This window comes from Monopterus albus, unplaced genomic scaffold (genome assembly GCF_001952655.1).
Source record: "Monopterus albus unplaced genomic scaffold, M_albus_1.0 scaffold35.1, whole genome shotgun sequence".
Lineage (NCBI taxonomy): Eukaryota > Metazoa > Chordata > Actinopteri > Synbranchiformes > Synbranchidae > Monopterus > Monopterus albus.
Genome location: NW_018127915.1, coordinates 718,173 through 737,044, shown reverse-complemented (window position 1 = coordinate 737,044; position 18,872 = coordinate 718,173). Strand labels below are relative to the sequence as shown.

General features: G+C 41.1%; 1 protein-coding gene across 1 annotated transcript in view; it reads left to right on the top strand.

Annotated features, from left to right (window-relative positions):
• clec16a (C-type lectin domain containing 16A) overlaps positions 1-18,872 on the top strand; it is a 38,791-nt gene that overhangs the window by 6,107 nt on the left and 13,812 nt on the right. Inside the window, exons 5-19 of the mRNA XM_020597754.1 lie at positions 7-112; positions 2,482-2,487; positions 3,743-3,866; positions 4,167-4,341; positions 5,834-5,884; positions 6,324-6,440; positions 10,757-11,075; positions 12,255-12,366; positions 12,461-12,603; positions 12,793-12,873; positions 13,137-13,246; positions 14,468-14,512; positions 16,122-16,172; positions 16,366-16,494; positions 16,834-16,954. Of these exons, the coding sequence (XP_020453410.1) occupies positions 7-112; positions 2,482-2,487; positions 3,743-3,866; positions 4,167-4,341; positions 5,834-5,884; positions 6,324-6,440; positions 10,757-11,075; positions 12,255-12,366; positions 12,461-12,603; positions 12,793-12,873; positions 13,137-13,246; positions 14,468-14,512; positions 16,122-16,172; positions 16,366-16,494; positions 16,834-16,954 (1,690 nt within the window). The remainder of the gene's footprint in view (positions 1-6; positions 113-2,481; positions 2,488-3,742; positions 3,867-4,166; positions 4,342-5,833; positions 5,885-6,323; positions 6,441-10,756; positions 11,076-12,254; positions 12,367-12,460; positions 12,604-12,792; positions 12,874-13,136; positions 13,247-14,467; positions 14,513-16,121; positions 16,173-16,365; positions 16,495-16,833; positions 16,955-18,872) is intronic.

The following is an 18,872-nucleotide window of genomic DNA, read 5'->3' as shown; positions in this document are numbered from 1 at the left end:
ACACAGCACACTAATGACTTTGCCCTGTACACCGAGGCCATTAAGTTTTTCAACCACCCTGAGAGCATGGTCCGCATTGCAGTCCGTACCATCACACTCAACGTCTACAAAGGTGAGTGCCAGGACACGCATGTGCACATGCTAACCATACACACACGTGTATACACAAACATGCACACACACACGGGATGCTACAACTTCCGACCCCCTTTTTTTTTGTACTCCTTCCCTCTTCTTGCTGCTGCTTATGGTGCATGAGCATGACTAACGGGTAATGCTGAGACAAACACACACGCATCCGGCTCCATTTTTGGCCTTAAATGTTTCATTGCCTTCTACTGTCACCACTTCACTGATCTAACACTGAAGTATTTACTAAGTCTAGCTGAGCTAATTCTTCAAGTCCACACTGCCCAGCATGCAAAGGCGCCCCCTCACACATAAATCTATTCTGCTTTGCACAGCAGGTTTTTCAGAATAAATGTCTGATCCCCAGAGTGCAGCAGCAGTCCAGCAGTGATACTGTGAGTCTGTGAACAGTTTTCTTCCTGTGGCTGTGCTGCGTCAGCCTCTGCTGCTGCTTCCTGCCAACTGTCTGGGCTCCTCAGTGCCTCAGAGCTGGTCGCTGTTTCTCCAGGGGAAGCGGATGTTGCTTCTGGCCACTCTGGCTTTCCTCCTTACATTATGCTTCTTTTCATTATACATAGCAGTGTCTCAGCATACAGTCACTGCAACATATCAGCTATGGCTTCCTGTCTGTCTCCGGTTTGTCTTGTCCTGCATGTGAATGTCGTCTAAGTCTTGGTTTGGTTACACACGAAAGTGATGCCATTACAGTTGGCACTACTGACTTTACACTGACAGTGTAATACAAGTCATTAATAAAGAAACATATAACTCTGGGGAATACTGAAGTAAGGACTCTCTCAAAGAGGGAAGAATCAAATTCAAGCAACAACTGTGACTGCAGCAGTGTTTTTTTTTTTTTTTAGTATTGTTTGGAATTGTCAAGGCACCTAACAGGACATCTTTAGGGATGGGCATTTCAGACTAAGATGCTATTTGATATTTGCTGGGAACTATTTGACAATTATTATATATAAGATCACAGACCACATCCCCTCCCCACCTGCACTGCTGAGAGTCCCGCCTTGTGATTGCTAGCATCATATTGCTAACATTGCTATATACACATGCTGTGACTCTACCTGTAAGTCCCCTGGGTTCCACAGCAGTGGAAGGCACATTCGCCAGGTTTGCAGCAGTATGCAGCCTCTGGCATTGTTTTAGTCTGAAGAACAGCACTCTGCATTTTCTAGTTTCTTATATAACGGCAGGTGACTGTCACATATGATACAGCTGTAAACGCTGTCCATGCATCGGTGGTCAGAGACACCTTTTCAGCACTTGTCAAATGACCGTGCAGCTCACATTTAGTTGATCCTGTTGTGCTGTGACTGTTTCTCTTGAATGGCTGTAGTCTCTGCATGTTTCTGTCGCTTGTATTTGGCCTTATAGTTAAATGATATACTAACCTCGTTATTGTGTTATTTCCAGGTGCCAAGGGAAAACTCTTTGTTTTTAAGGACAAAACCATGTAGCTGCATTACATATTTAATTTAATGACTATTCGAATATTCGAAAATCATTGCCCATCCCGTCCTGTTATACAAGCCAATACGCTGCTGTAATGCAAAATATTAATTGTGATTATATGTGTGAAAGTCAAGGCAGGTTTTTATAGCACTTTTCAGCAACAACACAATTTAAAGCTCTGTGATGTTATGAAGACATAAAAAGACATTCAGATAATAAATAAAAGCTGTGATTTAATATGGCAAAAAAAAATCTTTCCTTCCTAATATAATATTAGTCCCAAATGTTAATAAAAAAGTTTTAAAATAAACCCATGATTTACATACTTGCAGTATCACATGACTGAAAATGGGTCAGTATGTTGTAATGAAAGCTCTTAATATTTTATTAGTATTTATTTTTTTTCCTTGACTTTGTCCTGAAGATTATAGAAGTCAATGAAAAGTTTTTTTTTTGAAGCATAAGGTTGAGCATGTCACTGTTTGATGCTTCCTAGTGAGTCCTTGAGGACATACACTGCAACAAATGACAACCTGGAACAGGATTGTATATTGTTTAAGTACAGTGAATAACCTTAAATGGTTTTTTGTGTTATTTACTAAATAAAAAAGCATTTAAAAAATAAGCTAGGTAATATGTATATGTATATAACATGTGTATATGCATCCTATTCCTTTTCAAGGTGTGCCATTGTTTGCAGTGAATTTATTAAGATACCTGTGGGGTCCTTCCCAGCCTCCACTGCTGCAGAGCCGCCCCTTTACTCACATTAACCCTGTGTCTGTTTCCCCCTCTCCCTCCTCATCTTCAACAACCACTCCTCCTCTTCTCTCCTTGTCTCTCTCCTCCCTCCTCCCTCTGCGCGCCCCATCTGCCTAACGCCAGTTTCATGTAAGTTGGTTCCATTCATTCAGTCTTTTTGTTGGGGCTGGGTATCCTAGAAATGTATGCTTATTTTGCTGATACACTATACTGATGCAGATACAATTCTTAAAAAATAAAAGCTAAATTATCCTGCAAACCCATGATGGTTTTGTCAATATAGTTTCTGTAATGTGGATTGATTGGGATGCCTCAACATTTTAAGTTATTTTAAAGGTTTACTTAAAATGACTTACTACCATGTCAGTGTTTTTTGATACCCAGCCCTATTTGTTCCTATTGGTGTACTTGTTATAAATCTACTAGTGTGAATATCCTTGCTGTTCTTTTTCTTGTAAACCATCTGTGTCACTCACCTACTGTACATACATACAGAAAAACCTGCATGTCTTTTTAATTTTCTTTTTTTTCATGGGTTAATTGTTCCACAGACTTAATTTCAGCAGAGCCCCACATGTTGCTTGTTATTTCGGTGATGGGTTTTACAGTTTTGCTCACTGTTGTTACTGAGCCAGTATCTCCCACTGCATTCATTCTGGATTAGCTGGAATGACAGTGTGAGTCTGAGTAGAGGCGGCTTGTGATTGGCCATTTGTTTTCAGCTGTTGTGTAGTTTGATTTGGCTGCTCATTCACTGGTTGTCTTAGTTTGACACTTGTGAATTGGCATTTTGAAATTACAGTCATCCTTTATTTGCATTTGAACTGCTACTATGAGAAGGTGCCACCACACCAGGACTGTTTACGTTTCACGTCAGCCATGAGGTCAGACTCAGAACAGAAGTATTCGAAACAGGCTGTCTGAAGTTTCTTATCATTGTCCAGGCATTTTCCTTGAATTGACTTGTGGGTTGGTGAGTGCAGGCTCAGATGACAGACTGAAAATCATTTGGAAAAGCAGGGGTTTTTTTTGTAGAATTTCACCATGAGAAGTCTCAGTCAGGCTGTTCACATTCCAGTCTGAGACTAAACTGGCTTCCATCACAATCCCACTCCAGTACTGTTGCCTAACAATGGATTGACTGGACCAATTCATGTACTTTATTTGGTTTAAGGTGGTTGATAAATATTCTTAATTTGCCTCTTAATTTGAATGGCTCTTTCATTTAATCATATTTAACTGTCACATTTTGGTAATTCTCTGAGATCATAAAGTGTGTGTGTGTGTGTGTGTGTGCGCGTGTGTGTGTGTGTGTGTGTGTGTGTATTTGATATATGTGTTCAGTCTCGGTAACGACTCCTGTTCCTGACCCTGCTCTCTCTAGTGGACAACCAGCTCATGCTGCACTACATCCGGGATAAGACAGCAGTCCCTTATTTCAGCAACTTGGTCTGGTTTATTGGCAGTCATGTAATTGAACTGGACAAGTGTGTGCAGACAGATGAAGAGTAAGTGCTACCCGTCTTTCTGTTTCTCACTGTAGTTCTCTCTTTGGCCTCTAGGGGTCAGGCCCGCCTCTAGTTTGTAACCATTACTCCTGTGCTCATTAGAGGACTTTGCTATACAAAGGCACGATGCATTCTGTATTTGCACATACATCAGGATGCCCTTACATTGCGTAAAGAAATAAGTAACCGCCTTGTCATACAATAACAATCTTGTAGACCAGGTAGCAAAGCAGCTTGACCACGTCCATTATCTTTATAACATTCCATTGTCTCTATCTCTGCTTCTTTGTTTGGTCACAGACATACGAACAGAGGGAAGTTAAGTGATCTGGTAGCGGAGCACCTTGACCATCTCCACTACCTCAACGATATCCTCATTATCAACTGTGAATTCCTTAATGATGTTTTGACCGACCACCTCCTCAACCGTCTGTTCCTTCCCCTCTATGTCTACTCATTGGTTAGCCCAGAGACGGTATGTCACCCTCATGTACGTGTGCATGTCTAAATGAAGTGCTGATGTTAACAGGTTTAAAGTGGAAAGCTTGTGTTGTATAAAACCTTCCTCTATTCATTTCTGAACTGTGTTAACACCAGTTGTTACCACATGACACGTTATAACATATAGGTTTTTTCCAAAGCTAATGTGTTAAAGCAGTGAGACTGTGAGTGTGTGTTTGTGTGTATATACACTGTTTATGATTTCTGGTGTGTTAAATGTGAGAGACTAATGAAAAAGTCCCATCACAGTCCAACGTGATGTTGTTAAATTGCTTCTTTAAAAAAAAAAGCAACAGCCGAAACCCCAGAGATATTCCATTTACAATGACAAACAAAAGCAGTGAATTACATTTGAGGAGGTGAAACCAGTGAATGCTTGGCAAAGTGCTACTTTAATGACGTAAAGGACCCTAAAGTGGTTTTTTTTAGTATGTGCTGATTGTGCCATTGGTTCCAGATCAGTTCAAAATCAGGTTGTTTTGTCTGAAAATATGATCAGTTAATAGTTAATGGATCATAATGAAACCCATGTTCTCACTAGTTCTTCCTGGTTACTTATCTTTAGAGGTTTCATAATGTTAAGTTGTAGAGTGATGTGCCAATATTTCCTTGTGGCCTGTTTTCACGCTGCAACAAATGTCTGACATTAGAGCTTCACCTTTCACTTGCCACATGGCATTACATTTATTATTATGTCTGACAGTTATCTGTTTTGAATGGTCTATAAAAATGATTTTGAGACTTCAGAGTGTAACACAGTTTTAGCTACACAACAGCACATAAATGAAACCATCCATGACCATATCAGTTGGAGCCAAGTCTACCGAGGAAGAAATGGTTCTGAGGTGAGTGCAGCGAGACAGGTAAAGGGCAAGAAGCGAAGATGCTGCCACTCTGCCATCCATCCACTGGCAGCTGCTGGTGTAGTTGTAGCACATGCCAAACTATGCTATGAATGGGACGTTGTGGAAGTGGTGTTGGTGGTGGAGTTATAGCAGGTTAGTGATGCCCTGGAGACATCTTCAGTTCAATAAAACTGGCAAAGTTGAATGCTTCTAGGTAAAATGTTTTTGTCTGATACGAGAGATGTCTGTCCAACCACAACTTTTTGTAAGTGCGACGTCTGTCCTACTAAGCAGTTAACTATAAACTGCACAGGAAGAATGTACAGTACATCTCCACCGAGGATATTAGTCCATGCTTCGTTAGTGAAATCGTAATTACCTTACATTATATGGCTGCATGCTTTGGGAAATGACTAAGGTACTGAGGGAAGGTGTGAGCAGCTAGCAGGTATTTGACTTAAACATTCACAACCACTGATATGGGTCTTTAAACTGTTAAATATCAAACTGTTGGGGTTCCCCCCCCCAGACTTTGTGTCTCCTCACTTTCTCCAGTTTCAACTCGTGCATTTTTCTGTTCCGTTCCATTTCGATGACTTTGACCTTTTTTTTCTTTTTCAGTCCGAAGAGCGAAGGATCAACCCCCAGGTATCCCTCTACCTGCTGTCTCAAGTAAGCAACACACAAAAGCTAATAATGTTCATGTCAGTTTAAAGAGAGCTGTGTGAGAAAGAGAGCCTGGAATTTGCCCAAAGTTTAGATGTTCAAAAGGAATTGGACAGATTTTCTTAAGGTCAAACAAAGTATTAGTATTTAATGATTTGTGGAGAATCCTTTGCAGTCCGTGCCTGGCTGAGGTCTTTGACCCACTGACTTCATCGTGTTCCTTGGTGATGCTCTCTCAGGCCTCCACTGCAGCTACAATCAGCTCTTGTCTCTTGTGGGGTTTTCTGCATTTGGGCAATATGTTTTAAGATGCATCTCCCACACAGTTCTGTCTAGACCTAGAGTTCACATTTGAACTGAGACTTGTCACTTTAATGTTGTTTTGTGCTGAAGCTCAGAACCTGAAGAACAGTTGTACTATTTATTGTATATGTCTGTTTTCTAGGTGTTTCTCATCATCCACTATCAACCACTGGTCAACGCCCTGGCCAACGTTATTCTCAATGGAGACCTGTCTGTCTTCACCCCGCAGACAGACATACACAGCACACATAAGAACACGGTAATACATAAACACTCCTACACACTCAGAAAAACATTATAACAGTCAAACTCGTTTAAAAAGCCCATGGCATGCTTTTCCTTGTTTTCTGACTTCTTTACAATGTTACAATGCTGAATTATCATCTGACCTAAAGCTCAAAAACTGAGGTGAACGTATGTACTTATGTGCAAGTACAGCACATAAGAAATGCCCATAAGCATCCAAATGCAGGGAATCACATATATAGACACACACAAAGTGGAGTTGATTATGTCTAAGAAAGGTCTGCAGAGAGAGAGAGAGAGAAAAAATACAACTTTGCTTTCATTCATTCTCTCCCCCAGTTTAACAGTTCAGTGTTCAGAAGGAGCATACAAACCTGCTCCTCTGTGTGTCTTGTCTTGTCTTGATTATATGATTGTAGGCGGGGTCATGGTTTTCTCCACCCAAATCAAGTTGGCAATATGAAAATTACCTGTTGTTTTTTCTTTCCATCTTTTGAAAACTCTCTTCCCCATTTCCATCATTTCTTTTGTCAGCTTTGTTCGAAACGTGTGCTTTCTCTTCAATCAAAGAAAGTCTTCTCTGAACATCACTTTTTGTTTATGCCTGTACCTTCTTGTTATTTCCCCTCTTGGTATTTTTCTCCCCCTTCTCTTCCCCATCTGATTCCCCTCACCTCTCATTTTCAAATTTTCTCTTCCTTCCATATTTTTCTCTTCCTGCCAATCAGTTTCTCTTCCCTCATCTCCCTCCCCCGCTTTTTTTGTTCATTTTTGACAATGTGTTTGTAAAGCCAGGTGGGTGTGCTGAGATAGTATGCATTTCTGAGAATCCATGTGGTTATTCTCTGTGCTGGTGTGTGTGTGTGGGTGTGTGCGTGTGTGTGTGTGTCCTAGACTTGTGTCAGTTGTAAGAAGCAGCCTCCCTTTTCAGTGAACGTGAGTGAGCTGTGATGTCTTAACACTGTTGGTCTACCACAGCAGGAGGCAGCCAGACCCAAAGTAGCGCCTGCCAGCTCTTCTTTTTAACAGTGCTTGTCTCTGTGTTTTTTCTGGATGGTATTTTGTGTCCCATGTTGTGTTTGTAACAATTAGCGTAGCAGTTTTCAAAAGATATTCCTAATTTTAGGAAACCTGCTTGAATTGGTTTTGTGTTGGCTAATTCAGTTTTCTTTTCCTGTTAGTTTCTGTGCTTTTTCCACTCGATTTGTTTCTCCTGTGTTCTGCCATTGAGCAGCTAACACAGGGTCCTCAATGGCTTCTCTTTCTCAAAAGCACAGTGACATTTAACAGGGACAAGGAAGCTAACTGGAATGATTCTCTATCTCTTCTTAAGTGTCAAATAAGATTTAGTTGAAATTCTGAATAGAAAACTTGTTACAAATTCAGTTGTTCCATTGCCTGCATGTGCTCATACACATGTTGGTCATTGTGTATGTTTGCAGGCATGAAGTTCAGGCGCATTGCGGCACATTGTCTTGTAAATGACAGTTCCTTGTGATATCTGGTGAGATTTAAAGATGTTGTCCAGATGTAATGCTGGACTGTGGACAGTTTTGTTGCCACATCAGATCGAATTGCTGTTCTGACGAGGCATGGGCTCTGCTTCTGCACAGGTGGTCAGATGGTGCTTCCTGTTTACCTGTGATGTGGCAGGAAATTAGATCACATGATGGAACACTGACAGAGGTGGCTCACATAACCCAGATCTCTTTCTTGGAAGAAGTGTTTTTTTTTTTTTCTCTCTCCCTCAAAATCACGTGGTAACTTGCAAGTGCACCAGTTACATGATGTCAACATTTGCATGTGTGTAACTGCACCCACCCACCCCACAAAAAAATCATGTGCAGCTGTTTTAGTTGTGTTAATTTGTAAATGCTTTTGGCCTGCATATGTCTCCCTATTTGGATCTGCTGTTATGTGTCTTTGTGCCGGGGTTTGTTTCAGCATGTGAGTGTATGTAGGTTTGTCTTATGTGCTCCCTGACCTCCATTAATTTCTCAGCATTGGTTCAGAGTGTGAGCGGTTTACCAGAACATAGTCGGCTAACAGGTGCAACACGCACATACCGATACTAGTCTGTGGTTTGTCTGACAGCACACACGTACTCTGTGTTTTTGCAGCAGCTACAGTACAATGCTGCGCAGACATACCCAGTGATGATACAGCTATTAGTGTTTTTAAAGTGTGGCTGAAGGATTCAGAATGGTTCTTTTAACTTTATTATTCTTCAGGGCAATTGTCTAAAAATAAGGCGTATTTGATCTGAAACACATTTTAATCTTTCCCAACCACTTCCTGTATTACCTTGTTGTTCACTTCTGTGAATAGACCGAGCTGAAATGAAGTGTTTATTTATTACATGACCTTTTTTCCGCCAATGTTAAAATGGAGATGAGCAATAGGGTAAGATGAGAGGGTGGAGGAGAGAGATAAGGTAGAAGGGAGGAATAAAGTGAGGTTTTTTTTAGAGAAATGCTCTTTAGCACTCACTATTATCAAGCTGGAGAAATCAGCTCAAACGATAATCTAACTTTTGGTTTTGAATAATGTGGCACACAGCTCCCTTCAGCAAGTGCAGATACTCAGAAAAGCAGCTATGGTTGTACTTAGTGCAAATTTGAATAAGGAGGATGGGCCTGTAGTTTCCATCTGTGTACACCAGGTGCATATGTATATTCATATGTGTTTGGTTTTTTGTGTGTAAGACGTTAAGTGAAATAGGGGCACCTAGTTTCAGTGTGAGACACCTGATCCTCTCTCTTTTTCTTCTGGAAATGAAACAAAAGACGCCTTCATGCTGGATTTTCTAGGTATCAGTGTCTACTTACTTGCAGCACCACTGGGCTTTCTACAGTACAATGTATTCATTATTTATTTGGACCATTAGAAGCATTTCTTCATAACTAAACCAGTTCCACATAAATGTATAAGTCAGTCATAAGAGTGAATATAGTGTTACATACATATAAAAATGCAAATACAAACTACCACCCACAACCAAAGTCTGCATGATTTTGTTGGCTTGTTCACACATCAGCCACATGACAGCCCAATCAATATTCAGGCACATTTCATTTTCATTGTGCCATGTAGAAATGTATTTGTAGAATAGTCACATTTTACTGAACACTGGTGGCAGTTTGTGGGAAAGTTGATCTGCCTCTGTGGTCTACAGTAACCTAAAGACCACCACCACTGCTTGGAAATGGGAAGTCCAAATTAGTATATATGTATATTGGTGTCATCATTTACAAGAATCTCAGCTTAGATGTTAATTTAGTTGTAGAGTTTGGTTTTTATTTGACAGCTCTCTGTGGTGGACTAGAACTTATCACTGATCTCCATAGGCACCTGAGCACACACTCATTTCTTTCTTCATTTGTATTATTATTTTTTGCATTACTGTTAGTCATTTTTAGTTATTTTAACCTGGAGCAGTGAAGCATTTTCATTAATAAACTTGGTAGCAGTAGCTCTAAGTATCGTCATTAATGATTACTGTAAGTCGCAGTGTTGACATCTCTGCTCGGCATCTTATCATTCACCAGCTGTTTCCTGTGCGTGTATATCTGTGTTTTTGTGCAAAATCTAGGGCTGTATGTCAGAAGTGGCCTGAAAGCCATTGATGGTTTGTGTGTGTGTGCATGTATGCGTATGCATGCTTTGTGGGTCAAGTGGTCTTTTTCTCTTCCAGTCTGATAAAAGCATATCAGGGAGGAAGTGGCTGGTATGTTTATAACTGACACTGATCAACGAGATGGTGCAAGAAGGATTTACTGTAAGGCACTGTGTTTATGTGAACAGATAGAGGTGTATCAGTTATTTGTGTTTTTGTGGGTGCTTGTTTTCACATGCCTGTTCATGTGTGTCTGATTATGCATGTGTGTCTGCCAGTAAAGGGTTGCAGTGACATTTCCTTCCAGAAACAGGCCATTTCATCTCTTCTGATTATCAGGTGTCTTGGGTTTAATCTACAATGTCATTACCTGACTAAATACGCTCGTCCCATTTTCTTTCTTTCCCTTCTTTGGAACCATTATCTGCCTTTTGTATAGAGCGTGTATTGTGATATATGGTGCTGTGTTACCACTATGATACTGCTGCACACATGAAAAACTAAGAGGCAAAGTCACAGATCAGCTGTGCTGTATTTTAAACAAAAACATATTTGAAATCACATGAGAATAAAATACTTTCATCATTTCATAATCACCAGAAAGGATTCTCATGTAATGACGTAATAAGATAATTATACTGTGATCCTTGCTTCTAGGTGTGTGATTCACGCTAGTCTTTCTGATTCCCCTCTGTCCTTCTCTAACCCCCTAGACCAGTTCGGGAGGTGTGCGTCGGTTCACCAAACCCCCAGAGTCTCTGGAGCGCTCCTTGGAGCTGTCCCGCCACCGCGGCCGCAAGAGGACCCAGAAGAGGCCAAACTACAAGAACCTGGGCGAAGAAGAGGATGATGAAAGGGCTGGGGGAGGAGGAGGAAGTGGTGGAGGAGGAGGACTAGAGGAGGGCTGGGACGACGACGGAAGAGGAGGAGACAGGGAGGGAGGCCGAGAGAGGGAAAAGGGAAAAGGTACAGAGGGAGTAGGAGGAGGTGGGAGTTCTAAGGGAAGCAGAGCGAGTGGGGAGACAGCAGAAGGTGAGTGTGTGTGTCATTGGACGCAGCAGTACAGGACTGTGTTTGTGTTTCTTTACTCCCATTACTCAGACACAGTCTCCCATGATGCACCATGGTTACCCAGCAGCCACCACAGCAGCAAAAGAGAGACCAAGTCTTTAAGACAGATGGGATAAAAAAAAAAAAAAAATACAACAACTTAACTTTGTTGTTGTCATCTCCATGCATTTATTAACAAATTCAGATTAGACTGTGTAGCCTCTTCATCGGGTTATAAGACAAGTTAAGGACATGCACCATTCCTGAATACAACTGACAAAGAATGAGAGCATGTTAAACTTGAGGCTAAAAGCAGAAAGAAAGCAGTTTAAAATGTTCTCTTTGACTAGTTTTGAGATGAGGCCTCCTCTTTTTGCTACTGTCCTTCTGTGGGACCTTTAATTTCCCCATGGTTACCATGGCTACCATTGGTCACATCTACAACACGGCCTCCCCACAGAGCCGCCTGTCCATGTTCATGGTGACACTCCATCCATCCTGTGCTCCTCACCTCTCCGCCTGTCTCTCAGTCTTGCTCTCTGTGCATGTGTGGTTGTTAGTATCACTGTGTGTGTAAAGTAAAAAGGTGATTTCTCTCATCTGATATGATTCCTTCTTTACTTTGAACGATTAGACTGCTTGCACAAAAGAGTCTTTGCACGGGGCTACACAATTTTCACACACTGGCACTTCTGAAGGCCCACGGACAACACAAGGTTTAACACAAATACCATCGTGGGCTGCAGAGGAACAGCTAGTTTCAAAATTAGACATGTACCCTTTGAGGTGGAAAATGACACCTACTTTTTCAACGGATCGATAAGAAAACTGATAAATTAAGAGACCTTTTAAAGGTTGGTGACAACAGTGTGTGGTTCCTCTACATGTTAATGCTTTCAAATTTAGTTTTCAACATCAATATTTTATTGTCTTTCAAATACTAAACAGACATTGAAGGCATAGCCCCATCATTGCTTCTTCAGTAGATATCTCATTGCTTTCTGAACCAGTGAAGGGTAAGAAGGAAACACATCAGACTGTACGTTCACAGTCACTGGTGACAAGTGCCCTTTTTGTTGAGTGTGTGATGTGTATGTGAATAGTAAAACATTTATGGACACTTATGCAAGTAATTACCAAAAAATGTCTGTGTGCACGCAGAGATAGAGATGGTGGTGATGGAGAAGTGTAAGGTGTCGGAGCTGACTGAGCAGAACATCACTGATGAGGAGAAGACCGCTGCAGCCAGCCACACACACACACAGAGGAGCAGGTTTGTATGCTCCTTCTGAACACTGAACTGTTAAACTGGGGGAGAGAATGAATGAAAGCAAAGTTGTATTTTTTCTCTCTCTCTCTCTCTGCAGACCTTTCTTAGACATGCTGTACAGTGCCCTTGACTGCTCCACGGATGACTACCACGCCCTGTTCGTTCTCTGCCTGCTTTATGCTGTCTCACACAGCAAAGGTTGGTCTTTTTCTTCATTTATAAACATGCATATTGGTTACAGTGGTTCCTTCTAGATACTTGGTGATCTCAGCTACCTTATGTATGTGTCAGTATAGAAGTTTAACAGATTCCAGATTTGTTGTCCCTCTGTCTCTACCGGCCAGACCATACTCTGTTAGTCACCTAATTTGCATTCAGCTTTTTTTTCATCTGGTCTACTGTAGGTATAAACCGTGATCTGCTGGCCAGTGCCTGAGCAGGAGAGGAGCTCCTACAGCCTGGTGCTGGTAGAACGACTGATCAGAGTTATGAGCCAGGCAGCGCAGCCAGGTAACAGATGTGCACACACAAGATTTGACTTGCCTTTACTGTTTAACATTGGAGCATAGACACTTATAAACACAACATGGAACCTATTTCAAGGCATTTTGTACAGGTAAATGTACAGCTCGGACCATGAGTACATTTCATGTTTTGGCCCAGTAATTATATATTATTAGACATCGTACATTACCCCTTGTTAACTTTGCTTTGCTAAGCCACAATGGAACTGCAATAGTAACTAGTAATGTTATTTATGTATGCATTTGTAGATGGTAAAGTGCGTCTGGCAACACTGGAGCTGAGCTGTCTCTTATTAAAACAGTCTGTGCTTTCTGGAAACCACTGTGTAATCAAAGACGTTCATCTGGCTTGCCTGGAGGTACAGCACACGAACACATACATGCTGTAATCATACATCAAGTCCTGTCAACATAACACGCACAGACTCAATAAATCACACCTCGTGCCTGGATATTTTTTTTCCAGTACAGGGACACAGCCTCTTTCCATTTAACTTTATCATTTTGCCAGAAAACTGCAGGATTTCCTCAGTGAATGTTCATTTATGGCTATGACTCACAAAATTCTTCAGCAGATCTATGTTTGATGATGATTCCTTTTCCTCTCTTCTAGCATTTCATCCAGACCACACATTTCCCCTCACTAATTGTCTTACTCCCAGCAACTCCTCTTCCTGTCCCCCTCTCTCTCTCTCTCTGTCCTGCACAGCATTTGCCTTTTATTCTTCATGTTTCTTGGAAATGTTAATTTTTTTCTTCTGTCACTCCAGGGTGACCCTTCTGTTTCTGTGCATTCCTATTGTGTTTCTTCCCAACATTACAAGAAGTAGTTGTGCTACTGCTTGTGTGAATTTTCAGGATTTAATTGTTGAAAAAAATCACAATTAAAAAAATGAACTGAAACCTTTACCATAATATTGTAAAACGATTTAGTTCTGATGTTTCATGATTAAGGTCTTACTCGCTGTTGGTATCAATTGAACATCACTGGGGGTTTCTTCTCGATGAGTTTCCCACTTGTGACACAGGTTAACATTAATGACGAGCCCCTTTTGATTAGGCTGAAATGGTCATGTTTAAAGTTTTGCCAGGAGTTATGATCATTTTTTATGTTAGCTTATTTAACTTTTTTTTTTTTGCCGATCTATGACTGTTTTTACTGGCTGTTTACTGTCTGTTGTCCAATAAAGGGGAGGAAAAGTATACAAATTCAAATATTATGTTAAGTTTGCCCTGACCCTGCTTGTTGTTTCCGATATCCCATGAGGAAGTAGCTGATCATTCATGTAGCTTATCTCTGACAGGAAAACTGGCCAACATTTCCGTCTTACTGAAAGATGACATATCAGTTTTTGTGTGTGTATGTGTGTGTGTGTGTGTGTGTGTGTGTGTGTGTGTTATATTCCAGCACTGTGAATTGTACTACTTTAATGGCTAGTACCACATTATGAGAAACGTGTATATATATTCACTTTCTGGAAAAGAGTTAGATGAGAATGTTGACGCTCCTATCCATCACCAGCCTGTAATCTCCTGTATGCCTGGTCCGTGCTTTTTGTGTTTCATGTTTGTGCTTGCAGGGTGCAAGAGAAGAAAGTCTGCATTTGCTGCGGGGATTCTACAAGGCGAGTGTGCACAGTTACACACACCCTCTCATGTAATCAGTCGTTTATCTACTCAGTGTATACACACGTGCACAACTAATCTACAGGAATAAGCGCTCCCAGCTGCCCACACACATACAGAATGCAGCATATAAACACAAAGCATAGGGGAGGACAACTCTAAGCTGAAAACAAACTCAGACTGTTGTCTTATAGTTTGTCTTCCACTGTTTGCTGCTGTAGCACAAATGGATTTCAGCTGACAGCCATAATCTACCATGAAAAATTTGAATTTTGCTGTTGTGGTTGCTCAGACAGCGAGAACCTGCATGTCTCTGGCTGAGGCCAGAGAAGGGCAGGGAGCCTCTGGGGCAGGCAATAGTTTAAGCAGGATAAAAGAAGAAAAAAGAAACTGGGCAGAAACAACATGGTGGTGTTACAACTTGTTCCTCTTAAGTAGCATGCGACAGCAACAGCAGAATCACAATTACCTGTTAAGTCTGTTCTGTCTGGCTTTGACACATCAAGTGAAAGCCAAACCCCAAAAATTTGGCTAAGATGAGATTATACTGTGTGCGTGTGTCTCTTGGTTATTGTAACTGAAGCCGTTTCCTTAAAGCTGAAATAAATAAAACTGAAAGCATTTCCCATCAATATATACCATACATATGCCTCAGGCAAAATCCTTTCAGTTTCTTTTTGAGTGTTGTTGGATATCAGTTTTGGAATCAGTCACAGGAGTTTGTTCAGCTGATCCCACCTCAGTCATGTGAACCATCAATGCCCAGAGAAGCAAACAAGTTCTTCTTTCAGCAGATTGAAACAAAAGCTTAAAATCCTTTTCAAATTCTGCATTAACCAGTGTTTCCTCCCACGGAGGTACAGTGTACAAAAACATTGAGCACAGTGAAACAGTAGAGCATTGCTCCTTTCTTTTAACAAGTGGAAACAGCATGTTACTAGTTTGCAACATGGGGCCCTTGGTGCCAGGCATTACAAATAAAGTGAGAGACTCTATTTTCAAATCTTGCTGCAGTGGAATTATGGATAAGGTTGGACGTGTAAGGACTTTGTTTCGGTACAGCATGTCCATAAGCATCCATAAGATTGGCCCTCAACAGAGCCAGCTCATGATGTATCATGTTTAGAAGAAGTGGACTCAGTAGTTTTGTATTTGCATATAAAAAGCAGCCCCTGTTTATTCAGTCATGCAACAGTAAAGGAATGTGGTCAAACTGGGAACATGGTCCAATAGTATGACCATGAACACAGAAACATGCACGCGCACACACACAAAAAACAAATACATCGTCACCACAGAAAAAGAAACCAGAAAGTGCCGTGAGAGTGTGTGTACTTCACGTTGTTTTTTACACTCTTTTAAGAGGGTATAGACCAAGTGAAGAAAACTACAAATGAGGGATTCTGGGAAAGTCATCTTTTCAGATCACAGTGGTAGCTGGATAAGAATCTTCCATTTTTCCAGATGTGTGTGCACTGGCATGATGATTGTGTGTAATTACATTTCAAGACCATGATATTGCAGCAATGTGAATAATTACAAAGCATGGTTCCTTTTGTCCACCTATAAAATGATGTTTTTAATTCCAACTTTATGATGCCATCAAAGGGCGAGGAGATCTTTCTGGACATGTTTGAAGATGAATACAGGAGCATGACGGTTAGTATGCCTTCATCTGATGTTACATTTGCTTCTTTTTCCCCCTCAAAAAGCAAAACACCATTGACCTGAGCTTACAAATATATTCCTGTTGTTGCTAATGTGTGCGTGTATGTGTGTGTGTGTGTGTGTGTGTGTGTGTGTGTGTGTGTGTGTGTGTGTGTGTACCCATGCATGTGTGCATATGTTGCAGAGTAAACCTCTGAATGTGGAGTATCTAATGATGGATGCATCAATACTGCTGCCACCCACCGGCACCCCTCTGACTGGCATCGACTTTGTCAAGAGGCTGCCCTGTGGAGATGTGGAGAAGACACGCAGGGTGCGCCCACTCATACTGCACAACACTTGAGTCTAAACTGTGTACATCTCATGTGCCGCTGCTGAAAATCAGGTCTTGTAGTTGAAATATGAACTTGAAAAATGTAACTTTTTTTTAATCTAAATAAATATTTGTGGAATGACACTGTAACACTCATAGCAATGACACCAGAATGGTGGAACTCCAAAGCTCAGATGAAATATAAAATGCACTAAAGATGATTGTGTTCTGTGATTGATGTCAAAGATATTTTGGGGTGTGGTTGTTCTTTTCAGTGACAGTTGCAGACAGGAAACTTGGTTTAACATTGTTTGTGTGGGACCTCTCCACTCTGCACAGGCGATCCGTGTGTTCTTCATGTTGCGATCGCTGTCGCTTCAGCTTCAGGGAGAACCCGAGACACAGCTGCCTCTTACCAGACCTGAAGACCTTATCAAGACAGATGACGTCCTAGACCTGAGTAAGACACATACAGAGAAACAGAGGCATATTATACACTCTCAAGATTAAAGACAAAATTAAATCTAAGTGCTGTGGTACAATGATAACCTAAGAATGGCAAGGGAATAAAATTAGACACTTGGCTCCCTAAAACAAGAGCAGGAGAAAGCAAGGATGGCTACCTCTAAAATCCCCCCAAAACAACTTCACCAAGCTACAATGAGAGTATAGATTTCTGACGGACATTGCTGGGGCTCGTCGCAAGCCAAGCCATAGAGCTACAGCATGGCGTACAGGCACAGTCTTAAAACAGACACATACACATACAAACACTGACAACCACAATGGCAGCAAGGCTGGCATATGGACACACTCACAGGCATCTGTGCACACAGCTTCCCACACACAGAGATAACCTGAACATTTATCTCTTAAAGTACACAGGTGTGCAGGTAATGTTATGTTATGTTCCTTGCACGTGGTTTATGCTATCGTGCAGGATATCACAAGTACACTGCACAGTAACGTGAACAGGAGAGATGATGTAATCACACACCCTCAGTGCACAAACTTTCAAAATGTGTACTTTGTGTTTTTGTTTTGATGCACATGCATGCATTTGTGGCTCCTCAATGAATCGCACTGAAATTTTGACTACAATTTACAATACAGGTGTAAATATGTTTTTTTTTTCCATCACAACCCTGTAGCTCAGTTAACACTTCTGCACACTTCCAGTTAATGCTGGAGGAAATCTGAGCTGCAGCATACCAAGTAAAGTAAAGTGTCTGTGGTCTGAAAAGTGCCTGAATGTTTATACTAGGGTAGCTTGCTACAGTCTGCTGTATTAGTGGGTAAGAATGATTTCTTTTTCTTTCTTTCTTTCTTTTGTTAATCTCTGTAGTTATCAACAAACCTCATGAAAAGACCAAAGCTAATGGTGACTTTATTCTACTAATTTTGTCTGGGGAGCTAAAGTGTGAGGCCAGAGCTCACAGAGAGGTTGGATGTAAACAGATGTTTTGAGAGACAATAGCTGAAGCAACCACAGCCACCAGTATGATTAAAGATGTGATGGATTATAGTACTGTGCAGATGTTTTAGGCACTAAATGTAGAGTGAGGAGGACCTCAAAAATAATGCCTTGAATAGGTTTTATTTAGCAGTGAACTACATACAAAGTGCAGTTAACAGAAACAAATCTAAATAGAATAAGTATACTGTATGTCACAGTACTGTATATGAGTAAGAGCGGAGGGTGGAGGCATAGTTGCTGTGTTTAACCAAGGCCATAATCTGGAGCTATTGAACTCAGACCCCTCCAGCAAAGAGCAGATGAAAAGAATCATCTCTGAAGAATTGCAGCTTCTGCCCAGATTCGTGCAAGACTGTTGCCCAGAAGGATTGACTCTGTTGTCAGAAATTAAGGCAGACATGCAAAATCCTAAAATGGAATGAAATTTCAGTTGTGAAGTGTACTGGTTGGTGTACTGGTTTTTGTTGCAGTTGGTTCTTAAATATGAGCCTTCAAATGTAGTCAAACATTTGTGTGTATTTCAGTTTAATTGATTTAATTCTTGACCTGTGACCAAAAAAATATCAAATGTTATTAAAGAGAATCAGTAATTATTTATCATTTTAGTGATTGTGACCTGGGCTGTTCTGGCAACAGGTCAGTGGTGAACCCTGCCCTCCCACCCAGTGTCAGCCAGGACAGGCATCAGTCCCCTGCCACACTGCACTGGCTGGGCTGGTTTAACAGATGTCCAGGGCTAGTGGGCGTGTTTGATTCATTTAGTACAACATACAGGTGCAGTATATATGATTTACTCATTGCTTTCACTCTGAGAGTGTAGGAGAGCAGGCAGGAAGCTGACCCTCTCTTATTTGAAATGAGCCCCTTCCCTCAGTTTTATATTAAGTTTATTTGAATCGGT